Here is a 25,639-nt window from a genome sequence, read left to right as displayed (position 1 = left end):
ATGAATTGGACAGACAATTTCTCAAGTTGACAACTCACTCTCTTTTTGCTACTCTTTCAGACATATTCAACTCACAGTGTTGACAGCTAACCAATTCATTAAACCGTCTTATCACAACGACTTAATAACTAATGAGTAAGTTGATTTTAACATTTAGAGTGAACCGAGGGTTTGGCTAGTTGGGTAAAAATGTATTTTTATTAATAATAATAATAATAGGCCTAATAATAGGCCTAATAATAATAATAATAATAATAATAATAATAATAATAAAGCTTTAAATGATGTATCAAGTCTGCAACATATTGAACTGAGTTACATGCTAGTAAAACATTCGTATTAATAAAACCTACTTAAGTTTTATTAATAAGTAAACAGCAATTCAGTAATGGTACCTAACACCAGGATGTCTGGGACAACGTGAGCTCGTCACTACGTAAACGACTCGTTTTAACCGGTTCGAAAGAGCCGATTCGCGGAAATAATTCGGACCTCCCATCACTATGACGAACTGCTCGAGTCCAAAACTTTTTTTTCTGTTCTTGCGCCCCCTCCCTCACTGCGAACCCGGACAAAGTCGTGACCGTCCACTGTCTACCTAAACCATACGACTCCACTCTTCCCCTATATCAAATAAAAGAGAGTTTATGTATTTATTTCAACCAGATTGTCACAACTTTCCGATTTTAAAGGAAATTTGTTTAACGAAAGTATGCGCGCTCCCGCCAAAACGCAGCATCAGCACCACTGTGTCGCGCGCGCGCGCCTCTAGCGAGCGAGTCTATCGCCATCCCGGCCGATAGAGTTAAAGTTGGCCGAAAGGACGGCTAAACGATGCTGTTCTGTCCGGTGACGAGGAGAGGATAACATTTGATTAACTCATCTAAAAGCGACTCCGTCTCCCGGAGAGGATGGATATCAAAATTCTTGCCCCTAGCCTTTTACTCTTTCTCGCCTTTCAGCATTGCTCGTCACGTAAGTAAAACTGCAGATGCAAGATGCAATGCAAATACAATGTTTCTTATTTGCCATATAGGTGATTGTTATTCTTTCAAAGAACAAGTGCATCGGTAAAGCTATGACATAATGATTTTGATCTCAAAATTGCGATAGGCTATTTATAAGCTTGCATTGTTTTAAATCAGCACGAAATAGTTAAATATTTTGTTAATCTTTGGAGTATTCAGCCTAGATGGTTTGGGCTAAAAGTAAAGCGCTAATGTAGTGTTGATCCCGCGCTCGCGACTCTGCATGTGCGTCTACGGACTCTTTCTGCATTGCAGTGCTTCCGCGCGCTCACTTGACCAAGTTTCTGCATGGAAAGGTGCGTCTTGCGCAGGGGACACGCGGGAAGGACACACTCTCCTGCTGTTAAACAGAGGTTGCTGAAAGCATCTATTTGCAGATTTAGCCGTGTCTTTAGTGTCTTGCGGGTGAAAAGTTGACATTGTCGGTGTATTTGAAATGGCGTGGTGAAAAATTCCTATTCCGTGAAGTTGCTCGTGGGAGCAGCCCTATGCGGAGACAGAGGGCGGGCGCATTAACTCACCGAACTCCCAAATTCATATGACGTAGAACACTGCATGCGAATCCTCACGTAAGGTTACCTTTAAGACAGTATCGCAATCTTCAAACCATCAAAAATACACAAAATATATCCTAACGAAATCGATATTCTTATTCAACGATGAATAGACATATCCACAAAACTCTGCTCATTTGGGCAGTGCTACAAGAAAGCTTAGTATTTGATTCTAAATCTATTTAATAATATGTGTGCCAAAAATGTTTTTTTTTGTTCTGACAAGGTGTGCATAAGCCATTCAATAATTTAAGGTACTGTACATTTCATGTCCACTAATGATGATATTTTTTAATGTTCTCTAATATTTTAATTATCTCAAATATGTTATGCTGTTTAAATATATTTTTGTATTTTATTGTTGTATTTTTTATGTTTTGAAGTGTCTGTTTTTGACAAAAAAAATTGTCTACAGTCAACACTATATTAAATGTAAATGCTTCATATATATGAACAACTACATAAATCATAAATAGATTTTTTATAATTTGTAATTTAATTTTCTAATTTAATATATGTATGTATATATATATATATATATATATATATATATATATATATATATATATATATATATATATATATATATATATATATATATATATATATATATATATATATTTCTAATGTCCGCAAAAGTTGTTTGTGTATTGTGTTGTGTAAAAAATATAATCCAGTCATGCAGCTCTGAGCAGAGAAATGAGACAGCATGTACACAGCTCTCTCGCTTTCAGAATTCATTTAGCATAAATCTTTGGGAGGGAGCGGAAACCATTCAAACTGAAATGGGTGCTCTGTCGATACAGAAAATGTCATTTTATTGAAATTTAAGATGCCCTGTCTGTTACAAATAGATCCTATTGAGGAAGGTGTGGAAGATTCAGAGAGGATGTTTATATATAGACGATGTAGACAGATGCGCCGTGGCATCTTGGATTGGCTTAGTATTTTGATGTCCTTTTTGAGCTTATCTTTTGTTTCATTCAAAGACATCCACCTACTGTGCCGCCAGTCCTGTTCTGAATAATTTATACCAAACGTGACCCTCTATTCTGCATTAGTTTATATTTAAAAAAAGCTAACCACAGCTTTTCCACCTAGATGATAGTTAAAATCCTAAACAGCCCAAAGAGATAATTCCAAAGTCTTAATATAGACCCATGTGTACCGCAGCCTCCTTCCAGTGATGAAAGATAGATCACGTGATATGCACTCAGTTCTCCTGGAGCAGAAGTGCTGTGTCAGCCTGCAGAGACTGGGGGAGTGCCTGTAATTCAACACATGTGTGTGTGTGTGAGAGAGAGAGAGAGAGAGAGAGAGAGAGAGAGAGAGAGAGAGAGAGAGAGAGAGAGAGAGAGAGAGAGAGAGAGAGCTCAAGATGCTCCTTTATATGTGTCACTGTTCTTCCTTATCTGTGAGTGGAAAGCAGTCAAGGACACTGGAGGGGAAAAGGAGAAAGACAGAAAAAGAGAGAAAGAAGTCGCGAGGGAGTGAAATAAAACAAATTCAGCAAGGTGTTTTGGAAAAAGTAGAAATGCCACTTTGTGAGCACAGATTGAGTGAAATTTTGTGGAGTGGGTGCTGGTGAACTGTGGGTCCGCATTCACCATTTGCCCAGCTGAGGAGGCAGTCTCCACTCCAGAGCCCAGCCAACCATCGCCACACATGGACATGACACCAGAGGCCACCACAGACAAAGAGCCAAAGCTTGCCACAAGAGTACGCCAGAAAAAGAGAATGAGCCCAAAAGAATGTCTGACAATGTGTGTGAGCTGACAACATCATATTTATCGCTGTGGGATTGCTAGTGGTGTATGAGGGTATCGAGAAAGACATTCAAAGCCTTGACAGAGCAAAGCCTTCGGGATCCTGAAGAAAGCGGCCGCAGAAGTTAATAAAGATTACGGCCTGCACCCAATGATCGCAGACGTCCACACTCCCACCACTGAGGGTGAGCTGCAGCTAGCTTTTGTATTTTAATGATAAATTGGGAGAGGATGTGTCCCTGAATCCGCCATCCATACTAGTCCCGCCCAGCTCCAAATCTCCTGTGTTTCCTAGGATCCCGCCCAACCCCCCCTTTTTCACCTCATCTTATAATAACAGCCAGTTCCTCTGCACCGCCTGTGCTCTTTTCTCTAATTTCCTTATTTCCTCTGACTCCACTCTACTCCGTGGATCTGCCTTGGGCCTTCCAGTCTCCAGCTCCGCATCAGAACAAGGATCACCTGATTCTTCATTCAGATACCAAACCCATCAGTCCACCTCGGCTTGACAACCAGTTGGCTCCACCTTGGCTTCTTCCTAACTCAGCTCCACCTGGGTCCATCGCCCTTACAGCTCAACCGGGCTCCCTCGTCATTCCAGCTCCTCTTTGGTCAGATGTCGCTCAGCTGCGCTTCGTCCCTCCACCCCTTCGGCTACATCTACTCCGCTTTAGTACTCTGGTTCCACTTAGGAAGCTCATCGCTGTGACAATGTTTGCCAAATGTTGCCATTGATGTCACAGTCTCATCGCCTCTCCATCTCTGCCTGGGTATCGACCTCCATTTGTACAGTTTTGGGCTATCATCATCCTGGTTTCGTTCTCCAAGTTTCCAACTTTGCTTCCTCCCTCTGTGTACACACACTTACACATCTCCTAATTTAATTCACAATCATAAACAAGTCACTTCTTCAGCGTTTGCCTTGAGACTGGGGGATATCATCAACATGCCTGTGCACTAGCAGTCTGTATGTGTAATTGCATATTGACACAGACAACAACGCAGAAGTATAAATGAAAACCAACGCGTAACTAGGGACATAGAGGATACGGCGTAGGTCCAAAGTCGCTGCCTGACTACTCTTGCTCCTGGTTCCTCCCACCTTTATCTCATCCTGTTTGCCTCCTTTCTTCAGCCCCTCATCCCCCTTCAGAGTCCCCTCCCTCCACGATTGAACTGGTTACGGTGTGGGGCCTTCTGAGAGGGGGGACTAATGTAATGTGAATGTTTTGGTTTAGTTTTCACTGTTTACTGTTCTGCTTTGTCTGTGTTCATTGTTCCCTTTGCTTATTAGTTTCCATGGTTGTTAATTAGTTCCACACACCTATTTTTGTTCAGCTGATTACCACTCACCCTTAGTTCTCCCCAATGTTTTGTCTTGTGTTATAGTTGCATGTTTTTTTTTAGATGTTACTCATTCCTTTTATTCTCATGAATCTCAATTAATTGAAGAATATCCACTCACCTAAAGGATTATTAGGAACACCATACTAATACTGTGTTTGACCCCCTTTCGCCTTCAGAACTGCCTTAATTCTACGTGGCATTGATTCAACAAGTTGCTGAAAGCATTCTTTAGAAATGTTGGCCCATTTTGATAACCGATAACTGATATTGATAACATATGGATAGCTTCTTGCAGTAGATGGAGATTTGTGGGATGCACATCCAGGGCACAAAGCTCCCGTTCCACCACATCCCAAAGATGCTCTATTGGGTTGAGATCTGGTGACTGTGGGGGCCATTTTAGTACAGTGAACTCATTGTCATGTTCAAGAAACCAATTTGAAATGATTAGAGCGTTGTGACATAGTGCATTATCCTGTTGGAAGTAGCCATCAAAGGATGGGTACATTGTCAGAAACAATGCTCAGGTAGGCCGTGGCATGTAAACGATGCCCAATTGGCACTAAAGGGCCTAAAGTGTGCCAAGAAGACATCCCCCACACCATTACACCACCACCACTAGCACAGTGGTAACAAGGCATGATGGATCCATGTTCTCATTTTGTTTAGGCCAAATTCTGACTCTACCATCTGAATGTCTCAACAGAAATCCCGACTCATCAGACCAGGCAAAATTTTTCCACTCTTCAACTGTCCAATTTTGGTGAGCTTGTGCGAATTGTAGCCTCTTTTTCCTATTTGTAGTGGAGATGAGTGGTACCTGGTGGGGTCTTCTGCTGTAGGTAGCCCATCCCCTCAATGTTGTGCATGTTGTGACTTCACAAATGCTTTGCTGCATACCTCGATTGTAACGAGTGGTTATTTCAGTCAAAGTTGCTCTTCTATCAGCTTGAATCAGTCGGCCTATTCTCCTCTGACCTCTAGCATCAACAAGGCATTTTCACCCACAGGACTGCCGCTTACTGGATGTTTTCCCCTTTTCACACCATTCTTTGTAAACCCTAGAACCCTGGTTGTGCGTGAAAATCCCAGTAACTGAGCAGATTGGGGAATACTCAGACTGGCCCGTCTGGCACCAACAACCATTCCAAGCTCAAAATTGCTTAAATCACATTTCTTTCCCATTCTGACATTCAGTTTGGAGTTCAAGAAATTGTCTTGACCAGGAACACAGCCCTAAATGCACTGAAGGAACGGCAATGTGATTGGTTGATTAGATAATTGCATTAATGAGAAATTGAACAAGCGTTCCTAATAATCCTTTAGGTGAGTGTATATTGAATTCTCCATCATCTTATTTACTGACTAGCATATCCTGACACATACACTCTAAAAATGCTTGGCTGTTTGAATTTTTAGTGTGAACACACAATTTATATATACAATGGCATAGGATAGAGCATAAGTACATGAATTGTGACATCCCTTTCATTTTAACTATATTGTAAAGCAGAATCATATGGAAGCTAACTTCCACCACTGACACAAAAAAGGTAATTTGTGTAGAAAATTCTGAATCGGTCACTTATTAGCTTCCATAACAGCTCACTGGTAGGTTGTGGAACTGAACTTTTGTATTTAGGTGGACATGTTTTGCACGGCCGTGTTTACAATTCTCTACATACATCTTTGTCACCCTTTCATTGCTTATTTCTAGTTTACCCTGCAGCTCTTCTGCACTAAGTGCTTTAATAAATGTAATGCTTCTCCTGCGGGGCAGGCACTCCTCTCTGCTCTGCATAGCTGCTAGGGGAACAGAATAGCACAGGGTGGAAATCATTGATCTCAGAGCTGAAGAGGGATGGACAATTTCTGCAGCTTATATTTTACAAAGATAGATGAGGCTGGGTCACATTCAGTCGACTCATTTATCTGCCTAATGTGACTCAGAATATTGCACTGCAGCTGTTGCTTACAGGAGAATATGGAAGTGAGGCTAATATTAGTCGAGCGAGGGTCTTCAACCCTTTTCAGGCCAAGGATCCCGTTTGGACTTTAGTGGATAGAGAGACTGAGCATGGACCTTTAACCTTACGTTTATAGTTCTACTCTGGCCACAGTGTGATTATGATTCAGGCTGTATCACAAGTCAGAATTCAAATTGGGATCGGTAGCATTCAAATATTCAGTTCCTTTTGCTTGGAGATCGGATTCATCACGGCAGTACAGAGAGCCAAAGCTGGCCATAGGGTCTGTGTGGAGGAACTGTCTGGTTTGTGGGGTCTTTGGTGAAGAGCACTCCCAGGTTCCTAACTGATGACGAACTTGTAAAGAGCAGCCATCAATTGTTTGAAAGTATTCTAGATTATTATGTGTAGTGGTTTTTGGTCCAATAATTAAAATCTCTGTTTTTCAGGAATTAAGTAGTAGGAAATAACGAGTCATCCAATTTTTTATATCTATGTTATAACTATGTAGTCCATTAATTTTGTGAATCGGTATGTTTCGTCAGGGCGAGAATAAATATACCGCCAAGTATCATCAGCGTAACAATGAAAACTAACGCCATGCTTCCTATCTTCCGAGGGTAGCATGTACTGGGTGAAAAGCAATGGTCCTAGTACTGAGCCTGGCAGTACACCTTACTGAACTTGTGATTGATATAATATCTTTTCATTTACTGCTACTAATTGGTTATGGTCAGTTCCAGTAATGCCAACATCCCCTTTTCCTTAACTATTCAAAAGAATGTTGTGGTCAATAATACTAAATGCATCACTAAGATCAAGTAACACTAATAGAGAGATACAACCACAATCGGATAATTTGGAACTAATGAGAGCAGTCTCAGTACAACGGCATGGTCTAAATACTAACAGCTTGCATCAGCACAAATCTTTTGTTTTATTTAAAAAATACTTTCAGAATTTACTAAAGACGCACAGTGAAAAATTACAGTGAAAAAGCACGGGCACAATTATTTTTGCAAATAGGAGTTTCCCTTTCAGAAGCAACATTTATGGGAGGTGGTTTACAGATGCTAACTGGTAGATTGTACCCTGGTGGATTGCACCTTTATGAAAGATTTCATATAATAAATAAGAAATATAATAAATTCATGAAGTCATTACTGCTGTGCTGTTTGAAAACCGTATGAAGTTGAAACTTTATTTCTTGTTCATTTAGCCACTGTATCAAATAAATTCTTAGGGTTGTGTTTGTTCTCTTCTTAGAGAGTAAAAAGTAAGCACCGTTTTTAAGGTTTTTCTGTATCCAATACCAATTTCACAACCCCCCCCCACCCCACCCCACACACACACACACACACACACACACACACACACACACACACACAGACACACACACACACACACAGACACACACACAGACACACACACACACACACACACACACACACACACACACACACACACACACACACACACACACACATCATTCCTTTGACCAGCCAAGGTCAATTTTGGTTCTCGTCTTTCACTGAGACATATCTGAATAGACATGCAGCTTTTGTCATGGAATCAGCTGGAATATACTCACAGGACATTAACACTGGCCAGTTAGCAGTGTGTTAGCCAATGTGATTTCACCAAGTAGAACATGTTCCTGGATAAACATCCTTGTTGATTCTGGAGCAACATTCCAATCAGCCAATCAGATTTGAGGGATAGGTTTTCAGTTAATGTCAATTGTAAGCTTAAATCAACGATTGGTGACTTCTAACAGACTTTCATAATGCAGTTCATGATGAATCCAGCTCGTCAAAAGCTGAAAGATGAGGGAATTTAAATCACTTGAATTAGGTGACTCATGCAATATTCTATTGCGCTCTCTCTCTCTCTCTCTCTCTCTCTCTCTCTCTCTCTCTCTCTCTCTCTCTCTCTCTCTCTCTCTCTCTCTCTCTCTCTCTCTCTCTCTCTCTCTCTCTCTCTCTCTCTCCATCAAATGGTGTCTTTTTCCCTCTGTTCCCTCACTGGCAGTTGCAGTGGACAGAATACTAATAACCTCTTGTGTTAAGCAGCCTGACCCCTGCAGTCTCTTTTTGAAAGTTACAGGACGTGCTTCATTGAGAAGTACAAACAATTAATTTAGAACATAACATAAAGTCGAGTTCTGTTGTTTTTAAAGAACGAATTGTATCATTTTAATTATAAACACTAAAAATGTACCTTAATCGGGTAAATGCCTCTATTTTGTTTATTTACAGTATGAACTGATAAATAAAAAATGTCCTTTTGAGAACATCCCCAATGTTGGGTTTATGATCTATTAAACTTCTGGGAACATTTTAGCATGTTGTTGTTGTCATTGTTGTCATCATCTAACAACAGTTCAGTGATTTTATATCACAGTTACAAAATAACTTTTTTATTAAACACATATAAACCTCAGGCAATCCTGGCTTAAAAACACTCTTTATAAAACCGTTTTTTCCCTCCGGTATCACAACAATGCACAAAGTCACTTCTATATCCAGGTCACTTCTATCCTTCACTCTCTGTTCCAACTCCATCCTATTAATTTAGTCCCCCCCCCCCCCCCCCAAAAAAAACAAACAAAAAAAACAAACAAACAAACAAACAAACAAAAAACACAAGGAAAATCCTGATTTTGAATTCGAATTGCATTGTGTCTCCTTATTATACACTACTACACTCTTAGTTTCCACATGAATAAATGTCAATGTAGAAGAATACTATATTTTGAGTGAGTTTGTGACTACAGTTTGTGGCTTGTGTTGTTTGTAGACCAATTCTCTTAGTTGATTTTCATCTTGATAGCTTGTCACCAATCTCTTTCATTTCCTCTCCTCTTGGTTTGTGTGTCAGCTGTAGTTAGAGAGGTGCGGTGGATGGGCTGTGAGATGTGATGCCATTTGGGCAGATGGCTTTATTAGAGCTCTGTTGAGAGGGTGAGATTGAGGTGGGTTTATCTGACTCTGCTATTTAGATTAGGCTGAAATGTTGCCAGGTCTAATTGAAGCAGGGATTTGTGTAACAGAGGTACTGATGAAATGGCATGACAAGACTTGCTAAATGGGCCTGATGTATATTATGTCCTATATCCACTTAAGCACACATTTTGTATATAATACATAACTGTACTACTTTACTCATTGTCCAAATGAGACCCTAACAATATTAACTCACAAAGTGTGCCTGTAGAGTCCGATTTAGTTTGGTAATGTTTGATAAATGAGTACTAAAGATCTGTTTTGTGTGGGACAACACTCGCTGCGGAGTATACCAGCCCAGTCATATACAGAAACAGAGAAGTAGCTCCAGCTATGATGTTCTTCCGCAAGACGCATAGCAGTTTTGTTAATTAAGCACTAGAGCGCCAAATACTTGGTGTAGCTTACCTTTGAAGGACAATTTATCATTTTAAAGGCTGCAATTTTGGTTGGAAATATTATACATAATGACAGTAATTAAAAATATTTATTTCAGATAATTTATGTAGGCCTACATAACTTTCCCCATTAATCGACAGAGTTTCATTGTGTTACTAAACTGCTAATTAAATCTTGTCAAAAGTAAGTTATGATAATGACATTAATATTCTCTGTAATTCTCTTTTTCTTTCTCTTTCTCTGTTCAGGGCCATGCTTAGATCCGCTGATTTCTCCTCTCTATGCGTCTTCTTTCCATGCTTCTTCCAGATATAACTTTTTTTACTCTGCACACTTTGCCAAACTGTATGGTAAGTGACTAGGCCACAAGAGATATGGGTTGCACTTTGCATTTTGAATATGTCTGGCTGAGAATAGTGATGAGAAACAATATTAACCTCCTATTCCCATCTTTGATTTAGCCAACGTCTTGTTTTTTGTGAATAAAAGTGGATGTAACTACTATTATGTGACATGACTAATTAAAAAAGTCAATAACAATTCACAAGTCACAAGATTACTCTTTTCCATTGAAACGCAATTAAATTCTGTACTTTTGTAAAGCTTTTATTTTTTAAGATGCAGTAACATGGATATTGTCCTATGGATAGTGTTAAATAATCAAAATGTATTATATTTTATAACCATTAGAGTCTGGAACAATAAAACTCTAATGGTTATAAAACATATTTTATAACCATTAGAGTCTGGAACAATAAAACTCTAATGGTTATAAAACATATTTTATAACCATTAGAGTTTTATTTTGTTTTGTTTGTACTTTTTCTAGTTATTTTACCTTGGAGACTGATGTAAAAAATATATATATATTTCAAGGATTTTTCTTAATTTTCTACCTAAATAATGGCAATTATTTAGATTTTTCTGTCATTTCACATTTTGCCAAAATATGGAGGACTATTGACTAGCTCATGACAATACTGAAAGGCACAATATGTAATGTTTCAGCATTAAAAATATAAAAGATCACTATATCTATGTTATATATTTTTTAAAGTTGTGTGTTTACATTATCCCGACAGTTCTAATTAACTTCTAAATCCAGAGAAATTAATATTTTAATTCGAAGACACGGACCGTGTCTTTATTTCCGTTATGTCGCCAGTCTTTCACGTCATATCCACGTTTGCGTCTTGCTTCCTGCAGAACTCGGCGGAACCATAGATATCTATGGGCGGAACCGCCAAACTCAAAGAGGAACACTGACAGACAGTATAAGGGGAACGTATAAAAAAGTCTGTATGATAATGGATCATGACTACTCTTTGCCTGTACGTTTTGTCAGCTCAACAAAGCGCAAACGTAAGGGTGAAAAAAATGACCCGAGAAGATTTTGGGACAGTAGAAGAAGCAAGAGACGTGTAAACCTTGGAGAAGCCTTTGAAAGATGGCGAAATCTTCGTGACAAGCTCGGACTGCAGAGAGATGCTGATCTCGCTTGTGTTTTAATAAACAGGTCATTTAAGTAACCATTCAGCTAACATAATAATCATATAATCATAACATGCTGTATGTTTGCATGTTGCATAGCGATCTTGACCACATTGAGACGCGTTTAGCTGAATACGTAATGTTATACATTTTGTATCGGCTTTTCAAACAGGCGGATTCTCTGTTTTTGGAGACTGAAAGAGCTATTTTTTTAAAAACTGATTCAAAAGCATTTCTATCCGTATATTTGGTGACACGATGATGTCATGTGTAAAACGCAGATGGACTAGCTATTATTGGTTTTATATGTAGCTGGAGAAAGTAACGTTAGCTTCATAAGGTAATATGCCACTATCTTTGTCAATTAATATAAGGTGACCGTCACTTTTATCATATGTTAATACTAGCTACATATAATATTGATTTAATAATGATCTACTTATTCATATATCTCCGAGTTCCAAAATAAATGTTTATTAGAATGATTGATGAACGTGGGGAGCGACACAGCGCGTGTTCCAATGAACAACGTATTGCAGGTGCTGGTTCTCTCATTTACTGTTTTATGTTGGTAATGATAAACTAAATTGAAATGTATTTCCGTATTGAACAGTTGATATACAGAATGTTCGACAATCGCGGATGCCATGTCAATATATCTATAATTTGAGTAACTCAAATTATGATGCGCGGTTAATATGTCAACATAGCCTACCAACTTATAGGTATGTTGGCATAGCGACCGCCCGCACAACATTCTGTCTCACACATTAGCTAACGTTACTGATAAGTTTGTTAAGTAACGGTAGCTTGCTGCTATTTCATTAGATTGACATTACATAAAGTGAAAAGCCGTAACTAAACTTAACAATAATAGAGATGTAATATAACAATCAATTACCTTGTCAGTGAACATGTTTTCTGCTGGAGATGCCAGATTCGCTGGTTGACAGTGGCAATAATGACAACAACTCCCATGAGCCCACGCACTTTCCCGACGTCACCAAAGTACGTCAGTTGTTATTATTTTGAATGAGTGACCCCTAGTGGCCAAAAGTTGCATACTGCACGTTGAAGCGTAAAATGTCTACATGTTTTTTATCAGCCGAATTTTCAAATGTGTGTGTGATATGTAGGAAGCAGTGGCTGGTCTCCGTCCCCACGGGACAGGCAGCCATGGATGCAGATTGACTTGGGGAGGAAGTATCGTATCATGGCCATTGCTACTCAGGGTACCTTCAACTCATATGACTGGATCACCAAATACATGCTGTTGTACGGGGATCGATTCGACACATGGACTCCATATGTCATGAAAGGAGGCAACATGGTAAAAATTATTTATTATATATTAAAAGTTTTATTATTGTTTGAAAGCCCACCAAAAAGTATCATTTGTGCTGATCAAGTTCTGATGTTTGGTTTAAAGCAGAGGTTCAGGATAGGCATTTTTATGTGACCTTGAACATGACTCATTCAATCAGAATTAAGATGATTTTGATGTTGGATAAGTTGTAGGTGAGAGATTTGGAGAGAGTTGTTGATTTGGTAAATAGTGTGTAACATTCATAGAGCCTTTAATATCAGATTTTTGTGTCTCTCAGACGTTGCCTGGCAACTGGAATTACTACCAGGTGAAGAGGAACGTCTTTCATTATGCGTTCACTGCCAAACATCTGCGCATCTATCCCATGGGCTGGAATACTGAGAACGGAGGCAAAATCGGCCTTCGCATGGAGCTCTACGGCTGTCCTTACGGTAAATGGACTGAGGCACTGGCAACTGTTTGCGTTTTATCATCAGCCAAAAACTTGAGCATATTTTGAAAAGGAAAATCTCCTCAGTGCCTTGTAATGTTAACTGGTCCTTTGAGTTGCACTGCAGAAAATCCTTTTTAATCCGTATTTGGTCTTGTTTTCCACTAAAAATATCTCAGCATTGTACAAATACCCGAAAATGAACATGGCATGCAAGTCTTTTTCATAGAAATAAAAGTTATTTTTGTCATACTGCAAGTGTTTCAAGGTTTTTACAAATATTAATACTGAAAATCAAAAGACAAGTACTGTGTATAAAATGTATTTTTGCAGTTTGCCATGCAGTGTATCTTTCAAATGTTCATGATTTGCATTGCAAAAAACAAAACAAAAACAAAAACTAAAATTTCCAGGTACAACATCACGCACAAACATACTTCCTGTAAAACTATTTAAACTATTGTGTGCTAATCTGTGCAAGCTGAAGCAAAGTGCCCTTGATGATCTGGGCCAAGGTCATTGAGAAAACACTGTGTGCTTTGTCTTTTTTTTGTTAGATTTTTTGCATAAATAAAATCTTGTTATACAGTTTAAATCATCTCCATACTCTTGACCTTTGACCCCATCAGACTCATATGTGATGCAGTTTGAGGGGGATGACATGGTGGCATACTCATACCCACGGGGCAGGATGAGGACACTTCAGGACCACTACGCTTTAAATTTTAAGACCTTGGAGAAGGATGGTATTCTCCTGCACAGTGAGGGTCTGCAGGGAGACTCGGTCACTCTGGAACTAAAGACTGGACGCCTCTACTTTCATATCAGCCTGGGTAATCATGACACGATTCTATCTATCTATCTATCTATCTATCTGTCTGTCTGTCTGTCTGTCTGTCTGTCTGTCTGTCTGTCTATCTATCTATCTATCTATCTGTCTATCTATCTGTCTGTCTGTCTGTCTGTCTGTCTGTCTGTCTGTCTGTCTGTCTGTCTGTCTGTCTGTCTGTCTGTCTGTCTGTCTGTCTGTCCTCTCATCATGAGTGAGGACATATATCCATGATCTATTTAAGGGAGCAGCACAGTCCATAACACCAATGGGATGACCACAATGATGCTGGGAAACCTGCTGGACACCCAGCACTGGCACTACGTCACCATCAAGCGTTACGGGCGAGAGGTTAACTTCACCCTGGATGGCCAGACTGAGACTGCCGTCCTCAACGGAGAGTTCCAGTACCTTGATCTGGACAAACAGGTGACATGTTGGACCAAAGGCATGAGTTATAAATGTATCACTTAACTGATAAATTACATATCACTCACATTTGGTCAGAATAATTGAAGAATTAAAAAGAATCGGTGCCTCTGTTAAAAGTGAAGGGTGTAATTTCTGTGCTATTAGTATCACCAAATGGAGTAAAATAAAATAATTACTGTTTTTAAGCAGGTATCACAAACACTACTCCTGTCTTCCATTGGTCAGACAATCAGATAGTCCTGCCCCAAACTCATGCCATTGGTGAATGTTCCCTGCATCCTGATCTTAACAATTATCTATTTCTCTCTAGATTTATGTTGGGGGTGTGATTGAGAAAGATATACCCCACCTGCCTGGTAAGGTTAATTTCCGTGGCTGCATGGAGAACGTTTTTATCAATGGAATCAATGTCATCTACATGACACAGTACCAGGAGCCTGAAATTCGACTAGCTCCTAAAAAGGTATGTGGAGTTTTCCTAAATTCACACAGCCAAAAACAAGAGTGTGAAACAAAAACATGTGGAGTAAATTATGACACTTATAATCATATATATCACATCACATTTGTATGCCCATAGTATTGCAAAATATTTGAGGTATTATTTGTTTATTTCCAAATTCTCATCTGTCCTTCTTCAGAAAAAGATGCATTATACCTGCCGGGACCTTCTCTGGAAGCCCATGACCTTTGCAGGACCCAACAACTATCTGCAGCTACCCGGGTTCTTCCGGAAGAACCGTCTGGCGGTAAAGTTTAAGTTCCGCTCATGGGACTACACAGGGTTACTTATGTTCACCAGGTTTGCAGATGATTTGGGCTCTCTGGAGCTTGGTCTGAGTGAAGGACAGGTCAACGTCACTCTCATGCAGCCTGGAAACAAGAGGCTACGCTTTGCTGCAGGTACAGTATGATTGAGGAATGTGCCCATAACATTTGTTATGAAGTTTTCAATTCTATTTCTGTAAGAGAGGACTGAATGGAGCACCTGTAGATCAAGGCCCAGTTTCACTGACAGGGTTTAGATTAAGCCAGGATTAAGCAGGTCAGTTAGGAAATTTAAGTACCTTTTATAAACATGCCTTAGAAAGTTCCATTTCAGTTAAAACAGCCCAAAAATGCATTTTAATATGGGACTACGCTTAAGCCCTGTCTCTGAAACAGGGGAAAAGAGTTTAACAGGAACCAAAATTGGTCTAGTCTAACATTATATACCGTCAATATTTTACTTTTTTGTTTGTTTTTAAGGTTACCGCCTCAATGACGGCTTCTGGCACACAGTAGACCTGACAGCCAAAGACAACTTACTGACTATCACTATAGATGAAGATGAGAGCTCACCACTGAAGATCACCAACCCCTTCATGGTTCGTACAGGAGACCGCTACTTCTTCGGGGGTAAGTAACAGATCACAGAATATAAAGAGTAGTCTGTTATAATTAAGTGCCTCATGGCCAAAACAGAGTGCCACTCTTCTCTAAAACTATATACAATGCAGGTTGTTTATTTATTATCTATTATACATAAATAGTATGCCTTAATTCATAATCTATGCTAAATGTGAATGTAATTAGTGCCTTATAGTTGCAGAGCAGATAATTTGATGATTATTTCATATCTGCTGTGCCGCAGGTTGTCCTAAGACCAATAACACGGCTCGCTGTGTGACCAAGCTGTCTCGCTTCCACGGCTGCATGCAGCAGATCTTTATAGATGATGAGCCGGTGGATATAGATGTCATGCTGCAGAGGAAATGGGGCAGATATGCCGAAATCCTGCTGGGCACCTGTGGAATCACTGATAGGTGTGTGTGTGTGCGAGTGCGAGTGCGAGTGCGAGTGCGTGCGTGTGTGTGTGTGTGTGTGTGTGTGTGTGGGTGGGCTGGTAATCCCTACGTTATGGGGACAAAATTCCCCACAAAGATGGCAATATCCGAAATCCTTGTCCATGTGGGGACATTTTTAGGTCCCCATGAGGAAAACATCTTATAAATCACACGGAAGGAGTTTTTTTGAGAAAATAAAAATGCTGAATGTTTCCTGTGATGGGTAGGTTTAGGGGCAGGGGCAGTGTAGGGGGATAGAAATACGGTTTGTACAGTATGAAATCCATTACGCCTATGCAAATTCCCCATAAAACATGGAAACTGTGTGTGTGTGTGTGTGTGGTTTAGGTAAACCCTACATTATGAGGAAAAATGTCTTTACAAAGATGGCAATTTTTTGTCTTTTTTTTGGTCCCCATGTTTTTTGAAAATGTAAAAATAAAAGAAGGTTTTCTGTGATGGACAGGGGATAGAACATACAGTTTATACAGTATAAAAATCATTATGTCTGTAGGAGGTCCCCATAAAACATTAAAACATAATCCATAATAGGCATTAGGCAATCAGGATGCACAAAAAATTTGAAACATGCACTGCGGTATTTTTGTCTTGTTCTAAAATCTAAACAGTCTTTAAGCAAATGACAAAAATGTTTGCAGTCTGTCAAGAACATATATAATATAAATATATAATTATAGTTATATAACATGCATATATAATCATATAAAGCTCATAAAGGAGAAACAAAGCCTTACAAAAAAACAAGACATGCCCAATGTAATAGACGTGCATTATTATTACATGCACCTTGAGACGTGCATTATTAAAGTGTCAGCCTTCTTTAATTTTCTTCAGATGCTCTCCAAACCCATGCGAACATGAAGGCAGGTGTATTCAGTCCTGGAATGACTTCTTGTGTGTGTGTAACAACACAGGCTACAAGGGGGAGGTTTGTCACAACTGTGAGTGTCTTTTACAGAGGAGATTCTATTGACTTTTTGTTGGTGAAATATAAGAATTCGCTCTATTTTAAGTCTCTCTCTGTCTCCCCTTCCATCCCAGCCGTCTACAGGGAGTCATGTGAGGCCTACAGACTGAATGGGAAGTACTGGTCCGGCAACTACACCATAGATCCAGATCTGAGTGGACCACTGAAGCCTTTCACAGTCTACTGCAATATGTGTATGTATAAAGTGGAAGAGATTGACATGTTGAAATCAATGTTGAAGGATTTTACATGATTTTGGTGAGTTAAGATTGATCCCATCACATTTTTAGTGCAAAAATCATGGACCGTTATCGAGCACAACCGCATGAAAAGCACCAAGGTGAGCGGCTCCACTGTGGATCTACCGTATATTGGGGACGTCCAGTATGTAAACGCTTCCTGGGATGAAGTCACTGCATTAGCAAACACTTCCTTGTACTGCGAACAGTGGATTGAGATCTCGTGCTACAAGTCGCGCCTCCTCAATACTCCACGTAAGTAAGGTTCTACAATGATGGGTTGTATAATCTTGTTCTTTTAGTGCATGAACGAGTGCATTTATTTACCCGTATGTTGTTCAAAAACACCTGAATGTCCCTATGACTTTAACTCAAAATGTACATTTTTTAAAAACATGAGGCAATCCGCAATGACCAAATTCATGAACAAATTATACTTTGAGATGGATTTTTTCAATGAATCGATTGATTCAGTTGGGCTGGGCTGCGTCCGAAATCGCATTCTCTCTAGAGTAGATACTTATTTTGGATAATTGCTTCATGACTAGAAAAGTAAGTTCTATGTAGAATGAATGTGTGTACAATGAAGGTAATCTGGATGTACTACATTCGCCATGCTGATATTATCATGTCCTATGTTCACGTTTCACTGCCCTTCATAAATCTTTCCCCAGCCTCATAGGATAGTAAAGTGTCGACCGTATGCACACTTCAGAATGTCACTGGAAGAAGTAGGTCATCCGGGTACTTTTTACCTACTCTTTTATGAGCACTGGGAATTCAGGCATATTTCTTTATACTGTTTTTCACCTACTTGATAGTAGGGAAGTATGCAATTTCGGATGCAGCCAGTGTGTATAAATGATTCAACGTTCTTGAGTCCAACTACTGATCCAAAGATTTGGTCACAGTAGTTAACAGCACACTATGGTATATATGGTAGATTATTTGAGTTAGTATTGACTTATGCTTTAAGAAGCTTTAAAAATCTTTTATTATCCTTTATGATTTTTTTGGTGACTTTTTGGTGCTTGATGTCACTAGTTCAAAAATTCACAGAATTCACAGCTGTGAGTTGTTAGATGGCTGTTGAAGCATTGATCTGAGCTAGGGATTCAGTGCAAAAGAAGAGTCTAACTCAGCTGAACTGCCCAGAGCTTGAGTTTAATTAGTGTCAATGACCTTCTCAGCCCTTTTCTCTGCTGAGTAACACGTATAGGAATCTGCTCGGTCACCATTTACCACTGAGTATATTATGTTTGCATAGCTATAGTAAGGCCCAGTAATTATGGCCCCCTACTCTGTGGACCCCAGTGAGACTGGCTTAACTACACTACCAGTACTTTGCCACTGCTCCCCTTATATGCTGCTTATAATTGTTAACAGATGGAAGGCCTTACTCTTACTGGATTGGACGGCATAATGAGAGCCATGAATACTGGGGAGGAGCTTTCCCTGAAAGTGGAAAATGTGGATGTGCTGTCAATCAAACTTGCACTGACTCCAAGTACTGGTGCAACTGTGACGCAGACTACCGGCAGTGGTGAGACTGAGATGAGAAAGAATAAATAAATGAAAACAATTTATCTAAATATACCTCATAAACTTTGTGTGTTACATTTTATAATATACAGTATATATATATATATAATAAATAGAGCTAAATATTCATTGATTGTTTAAAAGGCTAGTTTCACTCTTACTTCACTCTTCACTCGTAACATTTACTAGGAGCTCAGATAAAGGCTACCTGTCGTTCCGAGACCATCTGCCTGTCAGGAGGATTGTCATAGGGGACACTAACCGAACCGGTTCAGAAGCTTACTACAGTGTTGGGGCGCTGTACTGCCATGGAGACAGTGAGTTATGAACATTACAAAGATACAAAAGATGAAAGTCTTTCTTATATATGTAAGAAAGACTTTCACCTTCCTGACATATGTAAAGGGGGATGTACAGTCTTTTGTTTTTATTATGACAAGATAAACACAAAGCAGAGTTGCCCTTTATGACCCTAAAGGGTTTATTTTGATGGCTAACTGTACATTATGCCCCTTAAAGGGATAGTTCATCCAAAAATGTAAATTCTGTCATCATTTACTCACCCTTAACCTGTATGAATTTATTTCTTCTGCTGAACACAAAATATATTTTGAAGAATATCAGTAACCAGACAGTTGATGAGCCCCATTGACTTCCATAAGTTTTTTGTTTTTTTTTGCCATATGGCAGTCAATGGGGCCCATCAACTGTTTGGTTACAGATTACCCATTACTGGTTACTGATTACACATATTCTTTTAAATATACTGTTTTGCATTCAACAGAAGAAAAAAAATGTTTTGGAACTTGAGGGTGAGTAAATGATGACATGATTTTATCTTTGGGTGAACCATTCCTTTAATACACATATTTACTTTTACCAAGTAGCTTTTAAAGCAGTGTTGTTTGTTCATGAGAAGTTCTTCCCTTAGGGAGCATCTGGAACACCATAGCTTTCACCAAGCCCACCTATCTGACGTTCCCCACCTTCAAGCCCGGCACCAGTGCCGACATTACATTCCACTTCAGGACCTACCGCACTAACGGAGTGTTTGTGGAGAGCTCAGATGACCACCTCCGTAATTTCTTACGAGTTGAACTTAATTGTAAGTCTCGTTTCCATGGCAGTAGCACTGTGAATACCATAGTAAATCTTAAAAATGTATGTCACATATAGTGATTCTGATATCTCCTTTATCAGTTTCTCCTTAAATTTTAACAGCTACAACTGAGGTAGTGTTTATTTTCATGGTGGGTGATGGAATTAGAAACGTGACCCTGCGCTCTCCTAAACCTCTCAACGATAATGAATGGCACTATGTAGAAGCTGAAATCAATGTGAAATTGGCTCGGCTCAAAGTTGATTTCCTGCCTCCGGCCATACACAAGTTCCCAGGCCAGACCTACATCACAATGAAGTTCACACAACCCCTGCTCGTAGGTAAGAATCATAGAGCTGGAGTTTCAAGAAAGGAAACATTGAAAACATTGCTTCAAGCAGATGATAGAAAAACACCATACATCTGTATTCAGGTGCGGCCAATCACACCTTAAGGCCTTTCCTGGGTTGTCTGCGTGGGCTGAGGATGAACGGGGTGCCTGTGGATTTGGAGGGGAAGGTTGACGAGAGAGCTGGGATACGTAGGAACTGCACTGGAGCTTGTCTGAATGCCTCTATACCGTGTCGAAATGGAGGCCAGTGCATTGATGGGTATGCTTCATACGTCTGTGACTGCAATAACACAGGCTTTGATGGCTATTACTGTCATTTAGGTGAGTTAACACACATTTGCATATGCATGTGCTCTTTCACACTCACGCAGGCTCAATTTGAAATGGTGTACTATAGATGTTTCCTAATAAGCATATGCAAATTTAAAGTGATATCTTTTATTCTTTAGCTGGGGAAAGACTAGTTATTACAAACACATTTTAATTGTATGAGACTTAGGGTATTTCAAATATTACAACAGATTCAAGTGATGGATAATATAAATGGGAGGAAAAAACTAACTGGTGCCTCCGAGGACCTGTTAAAAAGAGAGAGTCACTGCCTGAAAAGACAGTGACAGATTGTAGCTTTAGTTTTCACTTTCCATTTCAAGCCTCTAAATCTAGAGCTGATTTAGGCTAAGGGATTTGTCTGTTCTGTGAATTAAACTGCTTTTCTGGATGATCAGGGTGGGGATATTTAAGACTTTGGCATGCTGAATTGTGTTTTACAATAAACCTATATACCTAATAAAGTCAACAAGGGATTCATAATGGGCTCATGATTTGAGCACTTTAAAATCCCCAAAATGCACAGGAGCGTATTGAACGCGCATCCCGATTTAAACATGCGAATGGATTCAAAATGTTCAAGCGTCCAACTAGATGCAATAGATGCAAAATTTTACACTCTATTCACATCTGGTGTGAACGCACAGTAACAGTCTGAAAAGTCAAACATTTAAAAAGTTCAGATAGCACTTTATTTTAAAGTCCTGCTTTGCATTAACATGTACAATGTACTTATTGTAGTAATGACACTAAAGGTACTAAACCTGAACCCTATTTGATTTTTTATAAAAACTTTAAATCAGCATTTGGAGGGGTACCCATAAACAAAAGTATGATCTCTGCTTGTGTCGCATTCTTTTAGATATCGGGGCATTCTTTGATGTGGGAGCATGGCTGCGGTATGACATCCGCAAAGAGCCTATTTCCTTTGACGCATGGTGGGCGAACTTCTGGATAGAGCCTCACTGGCACAACTTCACCCTCGGCTACAACACGACAACTGATGACATAGAGTTCAGCTTCAGCACTCTAGAGGCTCCAGCTGTGCTCCTGTATATCAGCTCCTTCGGCAATGATTACATCGCTGTCCTGCTCAAGAAAGATGGTACACACACAGTCACACCAGAGCATACAAAATATTAGCTTTAGCACTGATGTCACTTCCTTTGCAGGTACTTTGTCGCTGAGATATCGGCTGGGGATAATAAGCTACAAATTTAAGTTGACTGACAGAAACATGGCCGATGGCTTTCCTCATTTTGTCAACATCACCCGACACAACTACACAGTTTGGACACAGGTAGAATCTCAAACTAGATCTGACTATTTTTTACTGTTATTAGCATACCAAAGGCATGTTTGTATTTGTATTTGTACCTGGATCTAGGTGGACTACATGGATCCGTGGATTGAAAAGTTAATACCAGGAGAGATTCCCAGATTTGACTCACCAAAGTCCATATTCTTGGGTAGAGTCATGGGTAAGACAAGCATTTTTATCTAAAAGGTATTATGTAACTTTTGGCCCTCTAATCAAAGCTTTCACAACTTTTAAAACCCCTCGGTTCTCGCCATATCAAAAAAGCCAAGCCAATGTTGATTCTTGTTTTATTACAATCTCTGCCACATTCTCTTTTTGCCAGCAGACTCTCCTCTGTTCAGTTATTTTTTAAATAGCTAAAAAGGCAGGTGACACATGTCCACAATTTCCCATGAAAACCATCCCGGGCTAAAATATAAACACTTAATAATTATGTTATATTAACACTTACTATAATGATTAAGGGTAAGAAAAGAACACATTTTGGAAGAAGGATTGATCATGTATTTATATTTTGTTAATTTTTTTTGTTGCATAGTGTACCTTTAAATTGTTGCATGTGAATTAAAAGTTGTATTTACAAGATAAACAGTGGATTGATTTGTTTTCTGGTCTTTTTCATAGAGGTGGGAGGTGTAGACTACGAAATTCAGAGGCACAACAGTCCCGGTTTTACGGGCTGTATTTCTGGGGTCCGCTATAATATCTTTGCCCCACTGAAGGCCTACTTCCGACCCAATGTAACTAATCCACCAGTGACGACTCAAGGCTATGTGGTGGAGTCTAACTGTGGGGCATTTCCCCCCGTCTTAGGATATGTTCCTTGGGAGGATGACCCCTGGTTCACTGGCCTGTGTAAGACTACATATCCTTACATTCACATGAATGCCTAACATACACTACTATTCATGTTTGTGGTCAGTAAGATATTGTTTTTAAGAAATGCTTTTAGTCAGCAAGGATGCATTATATTTATCAAAAGGTATCATGATAGAAATGTATCATGGTTTTCAAAAATGATGATAATAATAATAATAATAATAATAATAATAATAATAATAATAATAATAATAATAATAATAATAATGCTTCTTGAACATCAAATCATCATATTAGAATGATTTCTAAAAGGAATAATGATGCTGAAAATTCAGATCACAGGACTAAATTACATTTTAAAATATTAAAATTATTTTATATTGTAAAAATATTACACATTATTACTGTTTTACTCGATTTTGATCAAATAAATGCAGTCTTGGTCATCATAAGAGAGTTATTTAATAAAAAAAACCTTACAGACCCCAAACCTTTTGAATGGTAGTGTGAGTAAATAAAAGTTGGGTGAAATTTGGTGCATTTCTACTCTTACAGTATGTTATGGTGATTGACCTGTGATTGAATGTTGTTTTTTACCCTCAAGTAATGTCTTTTTTTCTTCTTCTTCTTTTTAGTCTTTTATTACATTCATGATGATGTTACCCCACCTTGGATGACATGTAAGTTTACATTCACACTAAGTTTATTATCTATAGTGCTATTTCCTGAACACCTCTTATATGTGTTACTTCCTGTCCATCACCCTCTCAAAAAAATGTGACAAAAACTATTTCGTTTAAATGTACAATTCTGTTATTATGTTCTCCTTTTTTTCTTTTGTTCCCTTTCAGCCAGCACCGCAAACTATGTTGATCTTTACTGTTTGTAGATATAAAACCTATTTTTACAATCTTCTTAATTTGCAGAACACAGGATTAGGGAACATTCATGGGAATATAAGCTTCTGCATAAAGCCGAGTTTCTGTACATGAAAGAAAATTGCTATCATCAGTGATAAATCGTCATATAAGGATAATATATGTATCTTTAAAAATGACCATATTCTGGACAATGCTATATAAGTTACTGTTACATTAGTATGTTATATTCATTTTATACTTATAATTAATCAATTTTTATAATATTAACAATATCGTTTTGAGATTAAAGACCCATAATAACAAAACAAAGCCCTAAAAAAAAATCCTTGCTTATTTTTTTTTAAATCATCCTTTGTTGCTTAACTAAAATCCTCTTCTCCGACTGTCTGATTGTCATTTTGCAGGATAAACAAAACTTGTTTCTTCATAACACACACGCACGCACGCACACACACACACACACACACACAAAATCCTCGTTGCCAGTGGTTGCAGATCCAGCAAATTAGAAATGGAAGAATAGTTATTCAGCTATTTTCCATAACAATTCATATAGTGACCATGTCAAAGTGACTAGGCAAAAAAAGTAATCATAAAAGTAATCCATATGGATTGAACTGCATTAAAAGCATAGATTTGGAATGACATGAAAGTAAAGGATGCCAGAATTTTTTTTCCATGCAGTTTTTGCATGAACTATCCAGTTAAAGCTTTATATAAAGCTGAATACATGTGGTCTGTCTCTCCTGTGAATTCTGCAACATCAACATGATACAAATTACATTTAAGCCATAATTTGCAGACAGCTCAGCTAGGGCACCATAAAAGTATTAAGATTAACGCTAACGACTGCTCTCTCTCTCTCTCTCTCTCTCTCTCTCTCTCTCTCTCTCTCTCTCTCTCTCTCTCTCTCTCTCTCTCTCTCCTCCACAGTAATTGTGACTGTCTCTCTGATGTTGCTCTTCCTGATCCTGTACGGCCTCTACATTTATCTGTACAGGTATAAAGGCAGTTATCACACTAATGAACCGAAGCAACTCGAGTCGCCTAGCTCCTCTAGGCCCCTCACTGATACTCTGCGCAAGGATAGAAAGAACATGCCGGAAATACAGGAGGAAAGTCCCAACGAATAACACAACTACAGATTGAGTGATGTCTGGGGGGAATGAGATGCAAATGTGTTTTTTTTTTATGTATCTTTTGCCTTTATGGTAATGTAATTGTATATTTATTTTTCTGTCCCCTTATTTTTAGTGTAATCTGATATTTGGTGCTTTGGAATGGTTCGAAATAAGCATGCTAGAGACAATTTACCATCTGATAAATGAGCACTGGCAGTGCGGGCCGACTGAAGTGCCTCAGCAACAATACAGGAAACTTTCAGACTGATCCAGGGTTCCCACGGTCAAAGAGACTTGGAAATGTCAGGGAATTTTAGAATTGTTATTTCCAGGTCTATAAAACTTATTGGAAATGAATACAATCATGGAAAAGTGATAGAAATTTGTGTTGAAAATGTATATTCTTTATAGTTATGGCCATCTCAACAGTAAATTCACCTTTTTTCATGCAATCACGATAATATAATTTTTTTTTTACAAAATCCATATCATTTTTAAAATCAAGAATGACTGAAAAAAGTCATGAAAGTAAAATAAAAATGAGGT

The 25,639-nt window shown here is 38.8% G+C and overlaps 1 protein-coding gene across 1 annotated transcript; it reads left to right on the top strand.

Annotated features, from left to right (window-relative positions):
- Positions 1–582: 582 nt before the first annotated feature.
- Positions 583–25,147, top strand: cntnap1 (contactin associated protein 1). Its single transcript, XM_067418808.1, has 24 exons — positions 583–975; positions 10,315–10,416; positions 12,694–12,887; positions 13,162–13,315; positions 13,944–14,147; positions 14,388–14,572; positions 14,886–15,038; positions 15,217–15,478; positions 15,824–15,973; positions 16,209–16,380; positions 17,257–17,363; positions 17,464–17,583; positions 17,680–17,883; positions 19,015–19,171; positions 19,360–19,487; positions 20,102–20,275; positions 20,392–20,610; positions 20,703–20,942; positions 21,814–22,056; positions 22,124–22,251; positions 22,339–22,432; positions 22,897–23,127; positions 23,727–23,771; positions 24,906–25,147. The coding sequence occupies exons 1-24, from the start codon at positions 912–914 to the stop codon at positions 25,103–25,105; spliced, it is 3,930 nt and encodes a 1,309-aa protein (XP_067274909.1). The 5' UTR covers positions 583–911; the 3' UTR covers positions 25,106–25,147.
- Positions 25,148–25,639: the final 492 nt, after the last annotated feature.

The sequence above is a fragment of the Pseudorasbora parva genome, chromosome 2 (genome assembly GCF_024679245.1).
Source record: "Pseudorasbora parva isolate DD20220531a chromosome 2, ASM2467924v1, whole genome shotgun sequence".
Lineage (NCBI taxonomy): Eukaryota > Metazoa > Chordata > Actinopteri > Cypriniformes > Gobionidae > Pseudorasbora > Pseudorasbora parva.
The sequence above is the reverse complement of the archived record's forward strand: the minus strand, read 5'-3'. Positions and strand labels throughout refer to the sequence as shown.

Coding starts and splice junctions, on each gene's coding strand:
- cntnap1 (XM_067418808.1), top strand. CDS start 912: ATGGATATCAAAATTCTTGCCCCTAGCCTTTTACTCTTTCTCGCCTTT. Junction 20,611..20,702: donor CACACAACCCCTGCTCGTAG/GTAAGAATCATA, acceptor ATCTGTATTCAG/GTGCGGCCAATCACACCTTA. Junction 22,057..22,123: donor TGTCCTGCTCAAGAAAGATG/GTACACACACAG, acceptor CTTCCTTTGCAG/GTACTTTGTCGCTGAGATAT.